Here is a 21,734-nt window from a genome sequence, read left to right as displayed (position 1 = left end):
AGATGGAGTAATAGTAAAAGTCATGCTGACTTCTGCAGCATACCCTTCATTTTAACGGTCTGACCACCCTCTGCATGGCCTTTTCCTACCATCCTTTATACAAGCCCCATTTGTTACAACCCAGTAAGAATTGCCCTCTTTCCACCTATGTAAGTATTTACTGTTCCATATTGGGCACAGATTCTCTATCATGACAGGAAGGAGACCAAAATGCTTCACCTTCTTTTCTGTCAGACGCAGCTCAAGTGACTTGTTTTCCACAGGCACGTTTCTGACTTCAGCATCATTTCACTCCCACTGTTAGCTAGCAGCAACAGCTGATCCCATTCTTTCTGCTGTTTAAGACAGTAGCTGCATTTATTGGCCAAATGGAGAGGCCACACCATGTGCCAGGGGAGCTTTTGAGACAAATGGATCTTAAGCCATTTCTGTACAACAGGCTCTGATAAAAGGGCCTGCTGTATTCTGCCTTCAGCTAACAGCCAGAGGAAGTGAAGTCACTTGGTGTGTAAACAGCTCAATCATCTAGCAAGAAACAGGTCTACTCTGCTCTAAGAGCCAATTACCAATTGCCAGCCCTAAGAAAAGCATTGCTGAGGATGATGGGCACATACCTGCAGTCTGTTTGCTACTACAAGGAATTAAAACATTCATTCTAGGTCGCATCTTACGGAAGAGACTCCTTTGATTAATCTTACAGTCTGAGCTGGTTCCATAAAAGGTACAGCAGAAACAGCACAGAGAGATCTCTGATGTGAGAAAGATCTGTTTCTTATACTGCTAATTAGCAACTTAAAAAAAAGATGGAATTGCTTCAAGTAGAATTTGTTTCCAGGTAGGAATTTAACAGGTTGGAGGTCAAACCAACCTGCTGGGACTTCATTTCTTTCATTCTAACCTACGCAGCGTGTTGGAACTGAGGTGTCCTATCCTGGAGATTCCCAACACAGCACGCTGCACTTTCTTACAGCAGTGACAGAACTGCAAGCACATCTCGTCCCTGCTGCCTCAGCTCTGCCTCTCAACGCTGGGAAACTAAAAGACAAACAGCTTCTCATCAACAAACCTGCTTTCTTAGCCATCTGCCTTCTTTGGGAAAAGCTGGTCACTCATCAGGTCTTAAAACCAGAGACATCAAGCTGAGGAAACTGATAAAAAACTACCCAAGTTCCTCATCTCTGCTACCTGGTGATAGGACCGTCATAGGAGTCAATGCAGCCCTGCCGTGCTGAGTTGGCAGCTCTTCAGCTGCAAACTTCTTTGATGTATAAAAACATTCAGTAGATGGAAGCAGCCTAAGAACATAAAGCTGTGGGCTACAAGACCTGCTTAATTGGACTGCATCCCCACAGTTTTATTAGTGGCTTTTATAAACATATAAAATGATTCAGTGTCCAGTATGGCAGTAAGGTAGAGAGCAGCAGCCAAGTGGTATTCATGGACTAGTAGGGGAAACAGGCCTGTCACATCTGTTTTAACCTGGTCAAAACATTAAATGGAAAGAGGAGTTCTAAAACTAAAAAGCAAAGATGGGTGAGTCGTAGAGAAGCACTGCAACACCACTACTAAAAGCTCTATTGAGTCCAAGAAGCTACAAGTGTTCTGAGTCACCGTTATCTTCAATCTAACAATCAGTCGGTGGCAACCTCCACGCAGTAAAGAAATGTTTTCTCCAAAAATGAAGTGAAAGTCATTGTCATGACGCAGTGTGCTGTACAGCAAGAGTTCAGCATTCCCTCAGCTTGTCATGTTCAGCTCAGCGTGGTGGTCAGCAAATATCTGATACCAAGGATGATCCTTAAGGCTGCTGCATGATTTGTCACAGCTTTCACACAAGGCTCCCTGGCCAGGATACCACAGTAAGTGTCACTTTGTTCTTTTGCTCCTTCAGCATTGGGATTAGTTCTGAGTTGCTCATTCCAACTGCTGGTACGCCATTTACTGCCACTATTTCATCTCCACACCTAATCAGAAAGACAAAAAATGAGCTCATCATAAGTAAATTCATTCACATTGTAACCTTGGACACCAAGATCACCTACTCCACCCCATACCAGGATCATAAATTCTTTACTGAAATGACTCTTAGATAAAGGGCAAAAAGAGAACAGACGCAAACAGAGAAATGAGTGCTGTCCTGAACCTGAGGGCAGGGGGAGGAAGACAGTGCTGTGCGCAGGAGTGTAACTGGCTGGCTTGGCAGTAGAGGGCTGGGCCAAGAGAAATGCTCACAGGCTGAGGCATTCTCTCTCTCTGTAGCTTGATCCAATAGGTTTCTCAGGCTGCCTGCATCATCCAGCCACAGCACACCCAGATACCCTCCATGTGGCTGTACAGCTCAGCTGCAGTGGGATGGGATGCCAGAGCAAGCCCCTGTCCTTCCCTCAATCTTACAGGGCTCCCCAGGCACTAAAACAGGATGCCCAGCTGGCCCCAGGCCCCCACCAGGGCTCAGACCAGCTCTGTTCTTTCATGCTTCCCAGGGTAGCAAAGCCTGACTCACTGCACTGAAACTGCCCCCCTGCCAGAGAGCAGCCTGTAACAGTATTGCACTTGCAGCCTGCTGCACGCCTGTGGAAGAGCTGGTTCTGGTGGATCCTGAGGTAATGCAGACTACTCACCACTTTGCCCTGTCAGTAATGCAGCGGGCAGCAAGGCTACCTTCCATTTTCTCTACAGGAGGGCTTTTCCTACTTGCACTGAGACAGTCTTCATAATTCAGGAGTTTTTTATTTGTTTGTTTTGTTTTGTTTTTAACTCAGAAGCCTCTATGGTTAATCTGGAACATCCCCTTTCTAGTTCTTCTTAATTACTCAATTAAAGCCTTTACAGCCTTTTAAAATACCACATTTAATTCCCTTTAGTAGGCGGTTACGCTTTTATAGAAAAAGCACTCATTAATACAGGGTTTTGTAACGCTATTAACTGCCTAAGTGTGCAGCTATGGATTAGAAGTCCTTAACTTAAGCTCAGCCAGTCAAAAGGGTAAAAGCTCTCCAGGGAAACGACGCTTCTGCCTCGAGCCCACAGAAGGGCTCACACTCACTTCAGCCTTGCGTTGCGGCAGGCGGGCGTCCCAGGCACGATGGTTTTGATGAAGAAGGGCTGGTTTCCTTTGCTCTCCTCAAAGCCTCCTACAATGCTGAAGCCCCAGCTTTCCTGGTTGCCTTTGCTAAGGACAATATCTTGACAGCAGTGAAGGTAGCTGCAGAGAAGGCACAGCCAAAAACATTGTTTGTAAACATGCTTCAAGGAAAGCCAACTGACCAGAAGTTTACATTTTCCTTTGGGGGAAGTGCAGCTATGCAACAGCCTCATCTTTCTTATTTTATGGGCTGAAGGCAACCCTCTGTGCAAGGTGCGTTACGGGACAATTACCAAATCTGAAGACAACAGCCTCTTAGAAGTCTTACATTGTCAGTGGTAGTCAAAGAGTTTTAAAATGACTGCTCTCAAAGGGCTTGTGAACTGAAAAATTCATGAATTCACTTCAGAATTACTTAATGATTTTACCTAGCAAAGGAACAAAAACCACATCAACTCTAAACAGCACTGCTAAACCCCATGCAGTCAATGGGAATTGAGATTTTTATTCAGCTTGGTCCAACGAAGGCATTCAGCAGCCACGTCTCACTGATGGCAAGTGAGCACTGAGGTGAGGCAGCATTCCTTCTGCATACCACATGGGAGCACGAGGTGCCTTTCCTGCAGGAAGGGATTGCTAACCCAGGGCTGCTGTGTACAGTGAGATAGCAGACAGCAGATCGCTTGAGTGCTGGCCCCACTCAGTGCAGTGCCCTCCCAGGGAGCCTGAGGCACACGGCAAGGGAGAACACAGTAATGGAGTGCTAACAGGACTTGTGCTCTGAGCTTGCAGCACAAGCACGCACCAGGCCCTTGCAAGGCGTCTGAAGAGGCATGGCAGAAGCATGGGCCGGCAGTCAGGTAATGTTCTGGCAACAGCAGGCTGCGTGGAATTGCTGCTGATCACCCCCTGAGCTATTCCTGCAGCTGAACTTCTCCTTTACAAAGTTTTTGCCTCAAGAGCTTTGCTTGAGCAGTTTGCAGATGAGTTTCAGAGTTCAAAAGCCTTCTCAGTTAACTTCTCACTGAGACAGAGATCCAATTATCTGCTTTCAAACAGAAGTTTACTTCCGTACCACTTCCTCACACATTAACGTTGGGAGACCCAGCTGCAGCTTACTGGTGCCTCCAGTTTTCTTCTGCTAGTTACAAATAAAAAAACCAAACAGAGCTATGACAAACATTATGGCATCTGGTGCAGATAAACAGCCCAGAGAACAGGAGTGCTACTTCAGCGTAAAACATAAGTGAGCACTGAAAACTTTCTCCAAGAATTGAAAAAAGCTCTTTACTAGAAATCTATTTCCATATGAAAAGGAGCTTTTAGGAAGAGAAACATTAGTTCACTGTAATGGAAAATGACCATGAGAAAAGTATTTTGGACGTCACAGAAAGTAAAGGTGCAAATTTTATTCTGGGAGGCTCCCTGCTAGATCTGCATCCCCCTCAGAGTTTGTGGAATGTGCTGCTCCGGTGGGGCCACAGCAGGGAGCACCTCAAGGTTACTGCAGAATTCTCAAGCTTAGTGGACTGGCTGCAGATAGATCTCAAAGCAAGAGGGATGCTGCTTTTCCACCCCTGAGTACTAACAGCCAGGCCTAGTGTGGCACGGGGCTGTTTCAGGAGTCAAAAGCTGATACAGAGCAAGAGAGAGTAACTCAATCTCCAGGATTCAAAGAGCAATGAATTAAATCCCCAACACCATGTTTTGAGATTCACACTATGAGTAACTGGTCTTTAACAATCCTATGAAGAAATGAAGCTCCTAAGCTATCTTCTGTGACACATACAGTGATCATGATAATCATTCTAACAGCAGTAATTAGTAGTATATAATTAACTTGAAACACTCCCCACCACCAGATTACTAGCAAAACAATGGAGAGAGTAGAAGTCTATGGGGACAGCAGGGTTTCCCACAGTGGTATTACAAGAGAAAAAAGCCAGAATGTCAGGCACCAGGCTCTGTTGCCTGAGGCTGGAGAGAAGAGTGTTCCCACCTCATCCCTCCAGCAGCACAGATGTCTGCATCTTCATCAGGCACACATGGCCAGAGGCAAGGGTGGAAACTCTGACCTAAGCTTACACACCAAATGTTGTGGTATCCAAGCGACCTTATGAGCATGGAGCGTTTCCTTTCAGAGGACTATGACCAAGATGCTCCTGTTATTCTGTCACCTGGCATCCCAAAAAAGATACAAGACCAGGGCTGTGATCTCCTGAAACTGTTGAGCACTTGTAGCCTGGCACGTAGCCCAAGTTCTACAGGATGGGCTCCAGGGGCTGCACAGCTCAGAGCCTGCATGTCACTCAATGCCAGCCTGACAGCATTTGATGTAAAGAAAATAACCCACAGACACAAGAACCAAGGCTGGAATTAAACACTGTAGGCTCAAGCGTTGCAACAACAGAGTACATTTCTCTAGCCCTGAGCTAGACTTTGACTCCAGTCTTTCAGCATGAAAGCTTCGACTGAGAAGGATTTAAGGACTTCTATATCAGAGTAGTAGCTGTAAAAAAATGCTGAGCATAACCGAAATTCCACATGCCATCAACACTAAGCTTAAAGCTTCCACACTGACTGCTACCAGGTCTTACTACAAGCAGGTGGGAAAGCAGGGGAGAAAGAATTGGAGCCATTTTTACTACTGGAAAAAGAAAAATTTTGTTGACTCCTTAAGGTCAGTGCAAGAAAGGAAGCCTGAAGAGCAGAAAGGGCATCTGAAATCACTGCTCCCTGCGTCAGGAGTGAGACCTTCTAACAGGCAAAGGAAGGGGGAGCAAACGTTATTACCAGCACAAAAGGATTTCAAGCAATGCATTACATGGCTAGTAATGTCAGCCTACGCTTGAAATGAAGGCAAGTTCTCAGTGACTAAAGAGTGGACACCAGTCCCTGCAGCAGGAAGGGTGGTGATGCTGGGAACCAGTACACATGCAAAGGAATTGGAGAAAGGAAGAAGGGAGAAGGCATGGCCAGTTCTTCCTGGCTGTACTTCGCCCCTGGAGCACCCAAGAGGAACAAGCACCTGCTAGCAGCTGAGAATGTGAACCCAGGTTTGGGCCATCCAGGTACAGCTTGAACTGGTTCACAGCAGGCCTGCACAGAACGGACGAGTTGATTCTGAGGGAGGGAGGAGGAAACTAGAGGACTGTGCTGAGCACAAGCCAAGTTAGTCACCTGAGACACAAAGCCACCTTCCTTGGGCTGTTTTGTTGAGCGCTTCCAGGCTGCTAAGTAACACAAGGGTAACGTAACAAGAGGCTTGTTAGTCTTTCTTCTTTCAGATGCCTCAAGAAACAAGGCTATAAATAATCTGAGCTTCCCACAAAAGGGTTTGGCTTTACTGTTCTACATTCGTCTTCTGCACGATCCCTCTCCAGTTACCTGAAATGACAACAGATTCTGTCCTTTCTGGCTGAGTATACTTCCATGAAACCACAATAGTGAGCAAACAAGAGGTTCATCTCACCAGAAAGGAGACAGAAAATAAGGTTTTGACATCTCAGCTCTGTAACATGGAACGTAACATGCTGCTGCTAAAATCTTTGCTAAGTTAATGATCCAAAGCTTTGCAGCAGGGAAACTCAGCAATTCAGAATGGTTTGTGCTTCACATTAGAGATCACACAGTTAAAATAGCCAGAAAGAATTAGAGTGAAAGAGTTCCTCCAAATGAGATGATCAGAATCGGGATTGTAAAGCAGCAGATACCTGCTGGCCTCTGTAATGCCATCCAGAAAGAGACACAGTGATTTCAGCTAGTGACATTTCAGAAGGGACTGGTTCTATGCTGAATAAATTTCAAGTCAGTGCCTCAAATTCCAAAATGTATGCTCTTCATTTTCTGTGTCACTTCTCTTAGAGAAGGGAAAAAAATAAAAATAAAAATTTCAGAAACTTCTGAAACATGGTTACTGTGCAAAAGAAGTGGAAAAACAAGGGGTAACACTGTAATAAACAGCTGAACTTCATTATGCATTCATTGTGCTGTGATCTCCCTGGCAGATGAGGCTTTCCTGTGCCTTAAAGCTAACAAGGATACTGGCAAGTCAACCCACAAAATTCATTTCTAGTGTTAAGTCAGCTCAGTGACTGAGATCACTAAACAAATGTACCTGGGCAATCCAAGCCATGTGATCCAGAGGGGAGACCAGCTGAATCCTCGCTCCTTGATGTCTAGAAAGGGATCTGTGGGGTCTGTTAAAAGGATTTCCAAGGCTTTCAGTATGACCGAGTGGGAAGCTGCATTAGATTTCAGTGCTGAGACAGCTTCATAGTAGTTCAGATGAGTCAAATCAATGCCATTTATACTCAAAAGTACATCTCCTGTTGATTAAATAAAATGGGATTATTGCAAAACTTGTGCTCTGAAGCACGTTCCTGCCTCAAGGTCTCATGTGGAACCCTGCTTCCAATTTCACTTTACTATCTAAATCCAAATTCTGCTTAAAAACAGTTCCCAACCTGTAAAGGATCTGAGAGTCTCCTTACCTCGCTTGATTCTGCCATCCCTGAAGAGGCACCCGATGGGCTGTACACTTGTTACATATATAGGGAGCTTGTTTTTGTTATCTCGTCCACCTCCAATTGTTATTCCTAGGGATTCCTTTGGTTCCTTCTTTATTGCAACTGTCTTTTCATGACTTACATACCCTGGAGGTAATTCCTACAATAAAATGACAATACAATACACAGATTCATTAATGCAATTAACACGAAAAGCTCAGAGTCAGAACAAAATAGGCATTATGTTTCTTTAACTCAGAACATTTGGCTAGATGCTAGATACTGCTAGATGGCAAAGTCAGTTTCTTGTACTCGCTATGGGTGAAAATACTACTCTGTATTTCCAGTGTGACGCTGCTGTGACTGAGGAACAGCTGTCTGGAAAACAGCTGCTCTCCCAACAATCCTGCTTCCTTGTGCTGTAAAGAGATGCTCACTCTGAGAACAGTTCTGCACCAAGGAACAAGGCCGCTCATATCAAGCAATCAACTCCTTTCTGACTACTACTAAACTGGGATCAGTAACTGCTGAATTATTTTGCTTCTCATGACTTAAAAGACATATGGAAACTTGACATTTGCTCTGTTTGTATTATAATCACCCCTCATCCTGATTTCTGCTCCTCAAGCCAATAACATAAATGGATAAAACAGACAAGTAGGAGTTGTTTGAGATACTGTATATAAAAGAAAAATCAAGCTTGGAGATGCTGACAAAGATGGCCAGCATCCCTAGAAAATGAATGTGTCTAATGACTGTATGAGTATTACTTAAAGTTTAAATACCAGAGTTTATTATTTCCCTGTTAATTTGCAAATAATTGCAGATGTAACAAACTGTGGAGGTAGAAGTAGGTTCCTTACTAATCTTCAGAGGCATTTAGACACAGAAGTCTAGGCAGTTTTAGAATGTTTGCTCCCACAGCTGGCAGCTCTAAGCACGGAGCAAACCTCCACTGGTACAGAAGACTGGCAATTCTCCTCTTACAGGATATTCTTGTAACATTCAATGGATGGCAGATACAACACTCGAGTCACAGCAGTGTGATCTGTGTAGCTTCTACTTCTGTGTCACAGGGCTGTGTCTCCAAACCAGAAGCATCACTGCACGACACCCTGAACACACTGTGCTTTATGAATGTCAAGAAGTCCACCACTGGCCCTGCTGGTGTCTCATGGACTGTGAATTTCTCATGGCCCATTCCAAACAAGGAGGGATTAAACACTGATTCTGCATCAGAACTAGAGACAAATGAGGAAATTGATATGTTTTTTCCAGTAAATGACAAATGCAGTTTTCTAGTGCCAACAGCCACCAACATGCTGCTTGTCAACAGCTCAAGAAGAAAAGGAGCTACTCAATCAGTTATATGTAACAAATAACTGTCACAGAGCTAACATAATAGAGCTATCAGACCAGGGTAACCAGTGTTTTTGCTGTTATTTCCAAGCTTACCTTCTGGTAGTTGGACTTCCGTCTGTAGTGACTCTGCTCTAGCCTTCTCCGGTGGTGCACGGGGCTTCCTCCCCCACTGCTGCTGCTGCTGTTGTTTGACGTGCTGCCATCTTCCCCTGGGTCCAACAGCTGCACACCTGGCTGCCTCAGGACTACGAAGTTTACTCTGGATTCACTGGTCTGCCAGGAGCAAAAAGAACATCTGAAACCGTTAGAAGTCAAGCAAAGGAGGGCAAAACAGGATGATTGCTTCCTCTGCTTTGGTACGTGCAACAAGAGCAGCGTATCGCAATACAAAACGAACAGCCAGAACGACTGATCCACACAATGGACAACCGTCATAAAAGCAGTAAATGCTTTTTCTTCTGCTGTAAAGAAACTTGTTATAGCTCCTTTCCTCCCAGCCCATATGCCACAACTGCTGTTAAGCATTTCTTCCATCTGTTTTTCCCCCCAAATACCTGAAGACCTGACCTTTTGCCCAAGATTGCTGCCAGTTAAAAACTCAACCAGCTGTATATCTGGCCTTGGCAGAAGTACAGGAAAAGCATTCACTATTGTTACTGCTCTTCTATCTGAAAGAAACTGAATTAATCCAACAAAACCTTATTGTGAAGGACTCTATTGGCGTAAGGCGTCTGTGCTTGCTTGGGGCATTTCCTGCATTTTCCTGCAACAGATGAGAGAAGTACAGCTGTCCAGAAGTCCTCACTACTGGAAGTTCCCCACAGCACCAAGCAGCAGTGAATTCCATGGCCTGGGAAGAGGGACTGCATCAACTGCTTTGCTTCTGTTGTATTTAGTCAGCTGGTTGGTCCGTGTGTGTTTTTAAACTACCAAAGGACAGGGTTTTCACAAAACAGAAGCTTTAAGTCTCTCATCTCCAAAATCACTTCAGGATGCAATTTTTCTCCTCAAAGCAATTTTGCACATATCTGTGTCTTCACAAAATATATTGTAAATATTGCATCCTGCTTTGGGAATTTGCCTTCCCCTTCATCCCCGAGTAGGGCACTACGTACAGTGTAAATGGGTGTGCATATACAGTATAGGTGCAAATGGTCCTTCACAATACTTTTCTCCAAACAGTTTGCAATCAAAATTAGAACAAAGTTTAACCAAGAAGCTCTCAGAAGAAAAGAACATTTGGGAAAATGTCAGTTCTACAGAATGTCACTTCAAAAGGAATTAATTCCCAAAGCAACTGAAGCCAGTTCTGAGACTTACTGATCTTAGTGGGATGAAGTTCCTCATACAGAAGTTACACTTGCACGCTACTACAGAAATACAACAGCAAGAATGAAAACCAATTCTAACAGGCCATAGTATGGAATCACACATACAGTAGAAGGAAAGATATCAGTGCTGGAATCCTGCTGTTACTATTCTGTTCTCCCACTGCACTGTGCTCTCCTTTGCTAATTAGCAGGAAGAGAACTGGCTCTCCCTCACTCTGCTGACCTCGGATCCTTTCCAGGATATAAACAATATGTGATCAGATGTATTGTGTCAGGATCTTCAGATGGAAACTGGAGGTCACTGCCTAGGAAAATAAACAATTTAAAAACTGATCTTCGTGACACCTACTGCACACACAGCAATCCCTGTTCCTCAATCAATACTCCTAGCCTGCTCTGTTCACCAACACATTTGGCATGCTGCAATAAGAACAAATCCCTATTGTGAATGAAAAGCCACCCTTCTCCTACCCTTTTTAGCATTTAAAAAAGTTCTTAGTCTGAGATGCTGTTTGCATGGAGAGGTGTGGAGGGAGTCTGGAAAACACCTTCAGTTCAACTGCTCGAAGCACAAGAAGCTGTCCTAATCTGTTCTGGTTTCTGTAATGTGTGCATCTACACAGAGCATACAAATACTAATTCTGCAAGAAACTCTCCACACTGCCACACCACAAAGAAATTCCAATTGCCTTGGCTAAGCTGACGTGCCACTAGCAACTGCCTCACTTCAGACTTGTCAGATGACTCATGATGTATTCCCACTCTTCATGTTTATCTTTGTTTGGAAGCAGCATTTCCCACACATCTGCAGAGCAGTTACTTTCCCAAAAAGAGATTTCAGGGAAGGCAGTTTGCTGCAGCATGTTCTGTTAGCCCCTGGGTCAGAGCAGGAGCCCTGCCATCAATGCAGGAAGCTGCAGTATCATTAGCCAGACAATTTCTCCGCATTATAAATTACCTGGATGATCTGTGCGGCAGTCTCAGGTGTTCCTTGCCTCAAATCCTGGCCATTTATAGACAGGACTCTGTCATTTCGACTCAGTTTCCCATTTTTGGCTGCCAGACCTCCCTCGAGCAGATCCAGAATAAAAATCCCTGCCTCATCCGTCTTCCTGATCAGTTTGATTCCCAAGGGTTCGGATCGGTCTCTCTTTATCAAGGTGACATGGATCACTTCCTGATTCGTAGCAGAAGTGGAGTCCTGCTGTGCAGTCCTATTGGAAAAGCCTTTCTCTTGGAGGACAATGAGGTGGAGAACAGGACCTGGGTGGCGCAGGAAGGACACAGCTTGGCAGTGAGTCACACTGCTGATGTTGACACCATTCACCTAGAAAAACAAACAAACCAGAGTCCCTAATCAGAACCTATGTAATTTAGGCACTGTCTACAATGCAGAACATCACAAAGCTGGAGACAGGATGCACAATCCCTATTCAATGCCGTGACTGAAGCAGCTGTTCCTCATGCACATTAGAGAGCAGAGTTTTCTATAAAAGCAATGCAGAAGAAAGCAGATGAATCAAGGCCATCGGTGATGGTGAGTAGCTAAGTACATGGAGGAGATAGGACCCCTCACGTGGCTAACAAGCCCGACAGTGCAGGATGTTAAATCGTGACACTGCAGAACTGCTTTCCACTGACTTCCAGCATTCATTATGCACTTGGAGGAGAAGAGCTGAACTGGAGACTACCCACCCCTCACTTGGGAGAGCAGTGCACAGCCTACAGAACTTCTGGAATTGTCGCCCTAATCACGCTTTTACCAAAGTAACTCTGAGAAGCTGATTTTCACTTTGCCACGTGAGATACTGTAGTGTCCTTCTTTCAGGATGGCAGCAGGGCTACTGAGTGTGGGAACCTACTCTAATTACAGTCCAGTCAAGATCGAAAGGCGCACAGTTTGGATAAAGCAGAAGTTGTGTTGTTGGTCTGCATGAGAAACCAACTTGGAGATTCAATCGGCCACTTGTGCACAAGGCTGCCACTCATGACTGATGTCCACAGCCCAACAGGATAATTAGGTCTTTATGGCTTGTCAGATGATTGGGCAGCCATAGCCGGAAGGTGCTAACAGTTTTCCTGCATGTAGGTTTCAGTGCCTTGGACAAGGCTCTGTCACCTCGGTCAGCACACTGCAAGAGGCGTAACGGCTTGTCAGATTCATCTGGAAACCAAGTCTGGCCGTGGGTCAGCATGGTACAAGGCTGGTGCTCCTTATTACTCACATTATATATGTGATGTTGACTTCAAGTTGTAAGGTCTAAAGCTTCCTACCTGCCCATTAAGGAAATGCAGCTTAAGCAACATAGTAAAGCAAGCAACTACGACCTCCAAGCTAGAGCACAATCCACTGGAGAGAAATGGTGCTACTGGGTGCAATTTATCACATAAAGATCTTTTTGCTTCACACAAAATGGTACGAATTCAAAAATCTGGAGGGATCAGAAGGGTCCTCAAATCTACTTCTCAATTCCAGGAGACAGATGATGCTATTGACAGACATGTCTGATCAGTGCTTTTTAAAAAAAAAAAAAAAAAAAAAAAAAAAAAAAAAAAAAAAAAAGCCTTCTCTGTAGAGGTTTCCTGGTTCTTCTAGGCGACTTTGCCTGTTTATCCCTTTAGTTAAGACAAGCAATGAGACAGGAGGGTTGCATACCTCAAGAATGTGGTCCCCAGGTGCTATTCTTCCATCTGCAGCAATGACAGAATCCCGCAAGACTTCCTGAACAACAATGTTTCCTAGTGGGGTGTCCTTACCCCCCACTATTCTCATCCCAAGCTCTTCCTCTGGATCTTCTCTGTGAATTTCAATTGTGCTCGTTTCAGCCACAGGGCTGGCTCTCTGAGGAACATCTGCTGGTGGAAATCAAAGAGAAAAAAACCAACACATAAATGGAATCTTCCCCCACAGCCCCACAAGATTTTTAACACTGTTAAAGTAGCATCTAGAGGGAAAGGAAAACAGCTATCGAGAGAAAAAGCTCGGTCAAACTGAAAGCTATAAAGGCCTTATTTCTGTAGTTTCTCCAGAACATCTTGCCCTAACTTGTGGCAAATTTTAAACTCTCTCACTGCTATTTTTTGTGTTTTACTGCAGGGTATTCATTCAGTGTGTTTCACTTAGACATTTAGTTTTCTGCTGTGACAGCTGGACTCCTGGAAGCACACATGCACTAATCCCAAATTCCACAGCACCCATTAGAGAAGGGAACTGCCGCACTATAATTACTGGTCTGTCATGAGGCGATTCTACCACAGGCAGTTCACTACAACTTCCCTCCTCTAATTTCCTTTCCTCCTCTTCTTCCATCTCTCCTATAACACAGAAGTAATGTTTACCTATTTCACAGCCTCCTGAAGCCTAAGCAATGCTTCTCAGACACTTTGAAGATAAAAGTAGTTGTTAGCAAGTCATTTTAAAGCTACCAGCACTGCAGCATTTAGGCAAGCCCAGCACTCTAATGAAGCCAAGGAGCCTGACTGCAAAGGTGAACTGCAGGTCTCATACAAAAGATGCAAGATCTGCTCCAAGTGTACTCAGAGTAAAAGCCAAGCGAGAACTAAGCTGAGCTGTGCAACGGCACATCACAGAGGAGTACCCAGCTCCAGTCTCTGCACATCTGGAAACTGAGACACTCTCAAAGAAGGCACTGAGATTTCCATGCTCCTTCCTTCTGGCAGGGATTGACACGAGAGGTTCTAGGCTGCAGTGCAGATGGTTACTTCTATCTGCAAGGGTTTCATAAGTAACTACTAATCCAAAACCAGGCTAGGCTATAAAAACACTCTTGCTTTGTAGCGTTAGGGAGGTGCTGACCACTCCAGGAAATCAACTGTATATTTAACTTTCTGAACAAGATTAAGAAGTTGGAGCATTTCCTAATTACTAATTATTTGGCTTCTATAAGTGCTTTTAGTGCTGCACGTTCCCATTGAGAGAAACTGCATTAATTTCTGCAAAGAAAACCATAAATACAACATTCACTGCAGCCTGAGATCTCAGAGTTGTTTTGTGCCAGCAGTTCTGTGCTTCTGAGCAGATCTTCCCACATGCAACGCACATCTGATGAATGTATCTTCCCTCTCCTCAAGAACAAGATGAGGAAAGAGAGGATATCTAACAATACTGGAGAAGCGTCTGAAATAATTACCTCATTTTTATATTATAAAAGGTAATTACATAATTACATCTGTTTATCAAAATCTCACCTTCTTCAGTCTCCTCAAAAGCTGGGTTAACCAGTCCAGGCTCTGCGGTCCCTAGGGACACCACAGCAGCTGCGGAGCTTTCTGCTACAAGCGGGGATCCTCCACTGGGTCCCTCTGGATCCCTGGGCACCTCTGGATCCCTGGGAGCACTTGTCTCCACCTTGGTGAGGGGCTCTTCCTTCCCTTTGGAAGCAGGGTTCCTTTTCCGCTGTAGTTCACATTTGTATTTCTTGAAACCAGGACACCTGGAGAGAGATTGTCAGTGACCGTAAGTGGCTGACGCAGCACACGTAGGCTCTGAGTGAGGAAAGCAGGCAGAGAAGGACGTTCAGGACCTCAGCAGCTGCTGAGCTTGTATCACAGATGCTTCAAGTTGCTCTCATTCTACTTTCAGCTTCTACTTTCGTAAGTAGAAGAGCGGACTACTTACTCTCTTACTTTCAAAATTATTAAGCTCAATACTTTTAAAAGGAAAATGGAATGGGAAGAGGACTTACACTTGCTAAATATTTACATGGCAAACTCTCAGTGAAGACAATACCTCTTTTAAAACATAAGCAAACACTTAGCTCTGTGCTTTTAGAGCTGATGATGAACTGTAACTTTATGCAAAGGAAGTGACTCGAATTTCAAGCTCAGCTCTGAATCAAGCTTTGTTTTTAACGAGCTGGTAACATGGGAGAGCAGTGAGCAGAGCTTGATTCTCTTTCCCCTGAACGCGGCCTGACCCTCGGGCAGCTCCTGGCCTCCAATCCGTGCTGAAGATGAATGGGAGCAATTCACAGAAGCTTTACTCCCACTGACCACTCCCCACCTGGAGGTTCCAGGAGTAACTCTGCATTCAAAAAATGTGCTCTGTATGCAGTTACACCGTAGCTATCTCAGCAAAAACGAGCGAGGAAAAACAAGGTCTTTTATCAAAAGCACTTACAGAAAAGTAGCAGGTAAGGAGAGTGATGAATGCAAAAGCGTCACTTTCAGAGACATGAGTAGAACTGGGTGTTTACCAGAGTCACTTTTCAAATTAAACTCTATTTACATTCTGGATAAACAAGCCTTACCCAGGTATTATCTGGTGTATCCCTGGTCATCTTTCGCTTGGAGCCAACAGAATGACCCTAGAAGTTACAGGCAGAAGCTAGCTGACCCACTTGGGCACAACCCTCTTAAGACGTGGAGAAATAAATGAATTCTGCTAAGGGCAACAGAATCCCCCAAGAAACAAGCTGCTAGTTGCTACTTATTCCCTTAGGTATCCTACTATAATTTAATCTCGCTTACAGTTAAAAAAAAAAAAAACCACACACCCAAACCCCAGTGTAACTTCTTTTTTTTCCTCCTTTTTTCCACTTTTCAATCTTAAAACGCTCACAACCCAAAGTCGTGATTTTTAGAATACTCCATCCCCACTGGAGATGCTCAGAACTGTATGGGAAGGATATAGTTTCCACTCAGGTCAGTGTCATCAACATTGAAGAATGCCTCCCTCTCTGAAGTGTAACTCATGCATCAGAGGGATTAGCAAGTGACAGAAGTGTACTGGTACCAAGGCAGACTTAAGAAGCTCAGAGGAAGGTTCTGACCCCTCAGCTCTGTACCCAGCCCCACTCTGGCCATGCCCGTGCAGCACCACAGCTACGTGGGCAGTCCTTTCTGCAGCACCAGCATTCAGTCCTGATGGCAATGAGAAAACAGTACAGAGTCAGTTCAAGGATGCTGTAAGCTTTCTCAGGGCATCTTCCACCACTGCCCCGACTCTAACAGGAGCTCTCAGCTTGTGGTAACAAAGACAGGCTAAACAGCAAGGGTATGAGCTTGGCTGGAACTGTGAGAGTATCCCAAGTGCTGGGTGACCTATTTATAACACATGGCTCTGACTCAAAAAGCTACAACACAGCTGAAGGGAAACAAGCTGCGCTTCTCAATACCAACTGAGAAAAGTACACCTCACCAACGAAGGCCTGCTTCTGCCTGCACTTAGCAAGCAGCCTGCACTTAGCTCCCTTTCCTGCAATCATTAACTAGGAACAGATGTCATTCCATACCACGCTGAGACCTCTGTCACTGGCACTTCAGAACTTTGCCTGCTACCAGCTTAGCCAACAACGGAAGTACCTAAACACATCTCTGCTGAAGTGCAAGGAAAAAAAAAAAAGCTCTTCCTCTACACAAAAGGAAAAACATATATTTCATGTGCTTCGTTTTCTCAGCAGAAGAATGAGAGAGGATAATGGAATTATAAGTAGGTGATTCAGCAACTGCATAATGCACAGCTTGGAGGGACTTACACTATTTGGATCAAAGACATATATTGCACATCTTAATTGGACCAATTAAACTGGTAACACTGCACGATCCCTTGCCTCCAGAGTATTGACTTAGTGTCTGTCTTTCTTTTCCACACAAGTGAAAGAAGGAATATACATCTTTGGAATTGTTTACAAAGAGACAGACTCCCCAGATCAGGGCACACGATTTATATACATTTGAGTGGTTGTGTCCACAGACAACTTGCCTGCAAGAAGGCAAGGAAAGACTTCAACCTTTGCCCTGCAGCACATGGGAGCTCACTTCCCTAACTCACAATTATGCTGTCTTCACACACCCACCTTTCTGGCCTCACCTGCTGTCACCTCACCTCTGCTGTCCCATTTTGTCCCAATCTAAAAAGCTTTCTGCTCAGAAGCACAAGAGACAGATGGCACTACATGCAGCGCGATAACGCAAGGTAAACGGGAAAGCACCTGTTCTGCAGGTGAGCTTCTAGTTCACACCGCTGCATTGTCTGCTGACACTCTGCCTTGAATGGACAGATGACAACCAGCTTATCCAACAGGTTTCGGACTAGAAGGCTGGACTTGTGGCACTGCTGGAGAGAGAGCTTCTTCCGATCCATAGGACAGAAGTTATACTCCTGCATGAAGTTTTCAAGGCACTTGAAACAGTACGTATGCCCACAGGGGGTGTCCATAGGCTGGAGCAGAGGCTGAAGGCAGATGTGGCAAATGAGTTCATCGTCCACTTCATTCTGGAAGTTGTAGAGATGATTGTCCGGCAAGAGGTGGAACTGACCGCATTCACAGCACAGCTCACCACCGTGGTGTGCCTGCTCTTCTGCTGCAGGATCAGCCATGGTGGCCAGGAAGTGCACTCCCAGGGCAGCAGGAAGGAAATGTGTCCGGTAGCAGCTGTCTGACAGAGTCCTCTGCTGAAAAGAAGAGAAAGAGTAATTTCCAGCTAAGTGCCAGCTCACAACGTAGCCAATTAAAAATTAAATTGCATTCCCACCTTTAGTTTCCCCTGGCATTCTCAACCCTACCAACCCCTTAAGAGTTCTTCCTTCCAGAGAGATCCTGTGAATGATCAACCCAAGGATGAGAGATCAAAAGCACACAATCCAGCAAAATTTTTAAGTGGATGAACTGAAGCTGAAATTACTTTACATGCCACGGTGACATAGGGTGTGTAAAACCCCACTAAGTGTACAAATTGGAAGAGCTCAGACAAACACTGCACATTCTTGAGAGAATAATTTTCACATGGACCATTTTTCTCTAGAGCTTTCCAAGGATACTGAATGTTATCCATTTATAAGACACGTATGGTGAAAGATCAGTTTGAGGATTTCTACTTGTCTGGATTTTTGGTCTTTTTTTGGGAGAATAGTCTGAGGATGAGGAAGAAGAAGAGGAAGAAATTTCAAAAGAAACAAAAAAAATCTGAGCCATATTTCCTTCCTCTTAAGCTCACTCCCACCACAAAACATTAGTGTTAACAAAGAATGCATTGTTCCCTTCTCATCCATGCCTAAATTTATCCGCGGAAACATATTTTCTATGAAAAGACTCAAGTTTTCTAAGGGAGGGAAAAGCCATAAGTACAGCACATGTCATAGATGGCTGTACTGTAAGACAAAGGCTTGAGCTTCACCTTCTTACAGGACAGGAGGTAAGGGACAAACTGAGCTCTTTGCAGCTGCTGCTGTACTGATGTTAGTAACACTGTCTCCAGTCACACCCCTTTTGAACCTTGCCCACTGTAATTAAATACAACATTCACCTGAGTTTGCTGCAGATCACATGCAGATCACTGCTGCAGGAAGGCTTACTCCTAACCTGGGGATGCGGTACTAGATGAAGTCATACGACCGGGTTTTTTTAAGACCACTTTAAAAATCCCAGTTTAAAAATAAAAGCACAACAGTGACGACATGGAAAACATTTGAAAATAGTTGCTTTGTCTGGAACAGGTAATAGCCTGAGCAAGAGTGAACACCGGTCTGCACCAGTGCCTGGAGGACACTGCTGGCACGCAGCAGCGACACTGCAGGAGGGTAGGCAAGAACAATAAGATAGCAAGAACAGCCAGAAAAAATTAGTCATGGGTTTCTAATAAAAAGCATACATCATTCCACCTCAACTAATTGTCAAGCATAAGTCATCTATTTAATTAAAGGGATAATATATCACCGGCACAATCAAGTGACTTCCCGGGCAAATTTTTACGTAGCTGCAGAGGTGGTGGCAGCTGTAGGGGGGGAAGCAAACACCAAGCTGCTCTGCTGCAGCACCAGAAAGCTTCTTCCCCTGCAGGAAGGGGCTTACACAGGGCGTACAGCCCCTGCTCTTTTCGTGCACTCACTCCTTAGCTCTTACCCACAAACAGGAGTAGATGTGCTCTGCCCTTCCAGAAATGCCACTGATCTTCGCTACTTACCTGTCTGAACCAGACTCAGACACCTCTGCTGTTTTTCTGACTGAAAGCTCGCATTTGATCTGAAGGCATCCCGCACGTGAAAAGAAAACATTTCAGCATCAATCACCTACCAATGCTGATCAATCCGTTCAGATCAGTTAAGGAAGCTTCCAAGGCTAACATCTACCAACACAAAATACTTGTGCTTCGGGTTGTAGTATTTGCATAAGATTTTGGCAAGTGATTAAACAGCTCTCCTGTCTCAGTGAAAACAAACTCTATGGTAATTTTGCTGATAAACAACTTCTTAATGGGGGGGAAGGGGGCACCACATTATTTACCAAATTCACACTCTGCCTTCTGTGCCTAAAGTTGTGTGATGATCTCATTTATGAGTCACTTCAAAACTCGTGGAAGATAAAAGCATCACCACAGCCTTACTGCATTTTTCTTCTCCGTTTTGTTCTTGCAAGCCCAGACCCTTGAAAGCCAGGTGTGAAGGTTCATTCCAAAGTGCCAAAGAACCTTTTCCTTTTGTCCCACCATCCTTTCCATGAGAAGGACCCTCCTGCAGCCACCAAGGAACCAGGGCCTGGCACCTCAGCCACGAAGCAAACCCATCCCACACAGCCTTCGGCGAGGCAGAGGCAACCAGCAGCTTTGGGAGGGCAGCAGGCTCAAACAAGCCTGCCGCCTGCTCAGTGATTCAGCCAGAAAGCAGATGTTCAGCATGAGGAAAATTGCTAACATCTTATTCAGCAAAGATGACTACTGTGCAACAAGACAGACCTTAGGTGTCTAGAAAATGCAGTGTTTGAACACAACAGGCACAGCTGCCGGCTGCTCAGGTGGAGCCCAGCTCCAGTGTCCTGCAGCCAGCTCCCAGGGCTGCAGCTGTTTAGTGAAGCTGAAAACCCACTCCATCTGTTGCAGTTTCTGCTGCACATTCCGGCCTCTGAAGGCCAGAGCACCCCAGCAACCCCTGCCATTCTCGTGCTGCTTTTTGTTGTTTATGAAAATGTCAAAGCCTGACACGTGTATATAGTGCTCATCTAATGCTGTTTTAAAAACACAACAAAAACATCTGAGTCTGAGTGACCCCAGGAGTAACACAGCCCTCCCATACGTGACAAAGAACTGAAGAAAATAAACCTGCACAGTCCTCTTGTTTCTTACCCTGTGTGGGCGAGAGAAAAGATTTCTCTGGGCTCACCTTTATCTTCACTGCATAAGAAGAACAAAAGCAGCGGTGGTGGATTTTTTTTAAAAAGCAGGATTCCTTGTGCTGTAACCTCGACTCAAAGAACAGAATTTTTTTGAAGGAAGGCTTATCAGGTTGTCTGATCTTTTCCCCCACCAAAGCAAGCTTGCTCCTGGCAGCAGCAGCTCCGTGCCTCCTGTTCTCACTCTGTGGGCACAGCCCCTCTGCCTCCAAGCATTGGGAGCCCCCAGTCAGCGCCTGGCTCAGGGCTGGCCTCCAGAGCACCCCAACTCAGAGCAGAACTGACAGGCTGCTTCTGTGGCTGCTTAGAAAGTTGTTTCAGAGCGAGCAAGTACTCCAGGAAACCTTCCCACTGTTTTGCCTCCACCTGTACTAAAATAACTGAAGAAGAAAGTTGGGTCGAGCACCACTGAAAAGCAACATCCCTGCTGCCAACCTCAACACTTCAGCTCTCAGCACTGCTAGGCACCACTCTCACTCTGTAAGGAACTTCTCTCTTCCCTACTTTACTGTGGGGCACAGACACAATTCTGTCCCAGCCTGCCTGCTCACACAGCTGCAGCCTCGATACAGGTTGCTTTCAGTCACCAACACCCCAGTGCCACCTCCTTGGGGTATGACTTCACTGCCATTCCCATTGACAGACTGAGCTCACATCACAAGATGCTCAACTACAGACCCAGAGCCACTACATGCAGGAATGTAATACTCTTATGCGACTCTGAATCTGACTGTAAGCAACTTACAGCCATCACACAGGAAAATCCAAGGAAAGAATACCAACCCAAACCTGTGAACCAAAAATGCTATTCCACCCCCTCTCTGAGTGGCCCTGAGGAGCACATTTCTCATTGCCAAACAAAGAAGGATGCAGTCAGCCTACAGACAGCAAGGCGAGGACGCGGCAGAAGCGTAAAGGTTCCTCCTCACAGATCAGGATGACAGGAGGAACATCTCCGCTAAAAAATTAACCATTAAAAAATCTAATTCTTAATATTAAAAAAATACATTTGTGGCATGGAAGGCATGCTGGAAACACAAAGGTGTTCCATGTTAACACATGTTGATGCTGCAGGCGTTACCAACAGCCCGGCTATAAGAGCTGGCTTTGGGACGACAGGGCGCATCCCCACGTACACGGCCGTGTGACAGCTGTCTGTGATAATTGCACCAGCTATTATATTTATGACTGCATTCCCCTGGGAGACTGGAAATACAACATTCCACGTAAAGGCAACACAATTAATTTCAAGGGGTGGACAAAACAAAGGCAGCACATCCTGGATTAAGACAACTGAGGGCACACACCAGGAGGGCACCAA

At 45.0% G+C, this 21,734-nt stretch overlaps 1 protein-coding gene across 1 annotated transcript; it reads right to left on the bottom strand.

Moving 5' to 3' along the window:
* Positions 1-1,828: 1,828 nt before the first annotated feature.
* On the bottom strand, positions 1,829-17,631 carry LOC306951298 (ligand of Numb protein X 2-like; the record flags this gene model as incomplete). The annotated part of the gene is made up of 9 exons (XM_079541778.1): positions 17,240-17,631; positions 14,496-14,740; positions 12,943-13,139; positions 11,245-11,613; positions 9,049-9,228; positions 7,579-7,753; positions 7,203-7,413; positions 3,047-3,205; positions 1,829-1,964 (listed from the first exon to the last, which is right to left on the bottom strand). Exons 1-9 carry the CDS (start codon positions 17,626-17,628, stop codon positions 1,829-1,831), a joined length of 2,061 nt encoding a protein of 686 aa, XP_079397904.1. The 5' UTR covers positions 17,629-17,631.
* Positions 17,632-21,734: the final 4,103 nt, after the last annotated feature.

The sequence above is a fragment of the Tetrao urogallus genome (assembly GCF_951394365.1).
Source record: "Tetrao urogallus genome assembly, chromosome: 13".
Classification (NCBI taxonomy): Eukaryota; Metazoa; Chordata; class Aves; order Galliformes; family Phasianidae; genus Tetrao; species Tetrao urogallus.
This window is presented reverse-complemented; position numbering and strand designations above follow the sequence as displayed.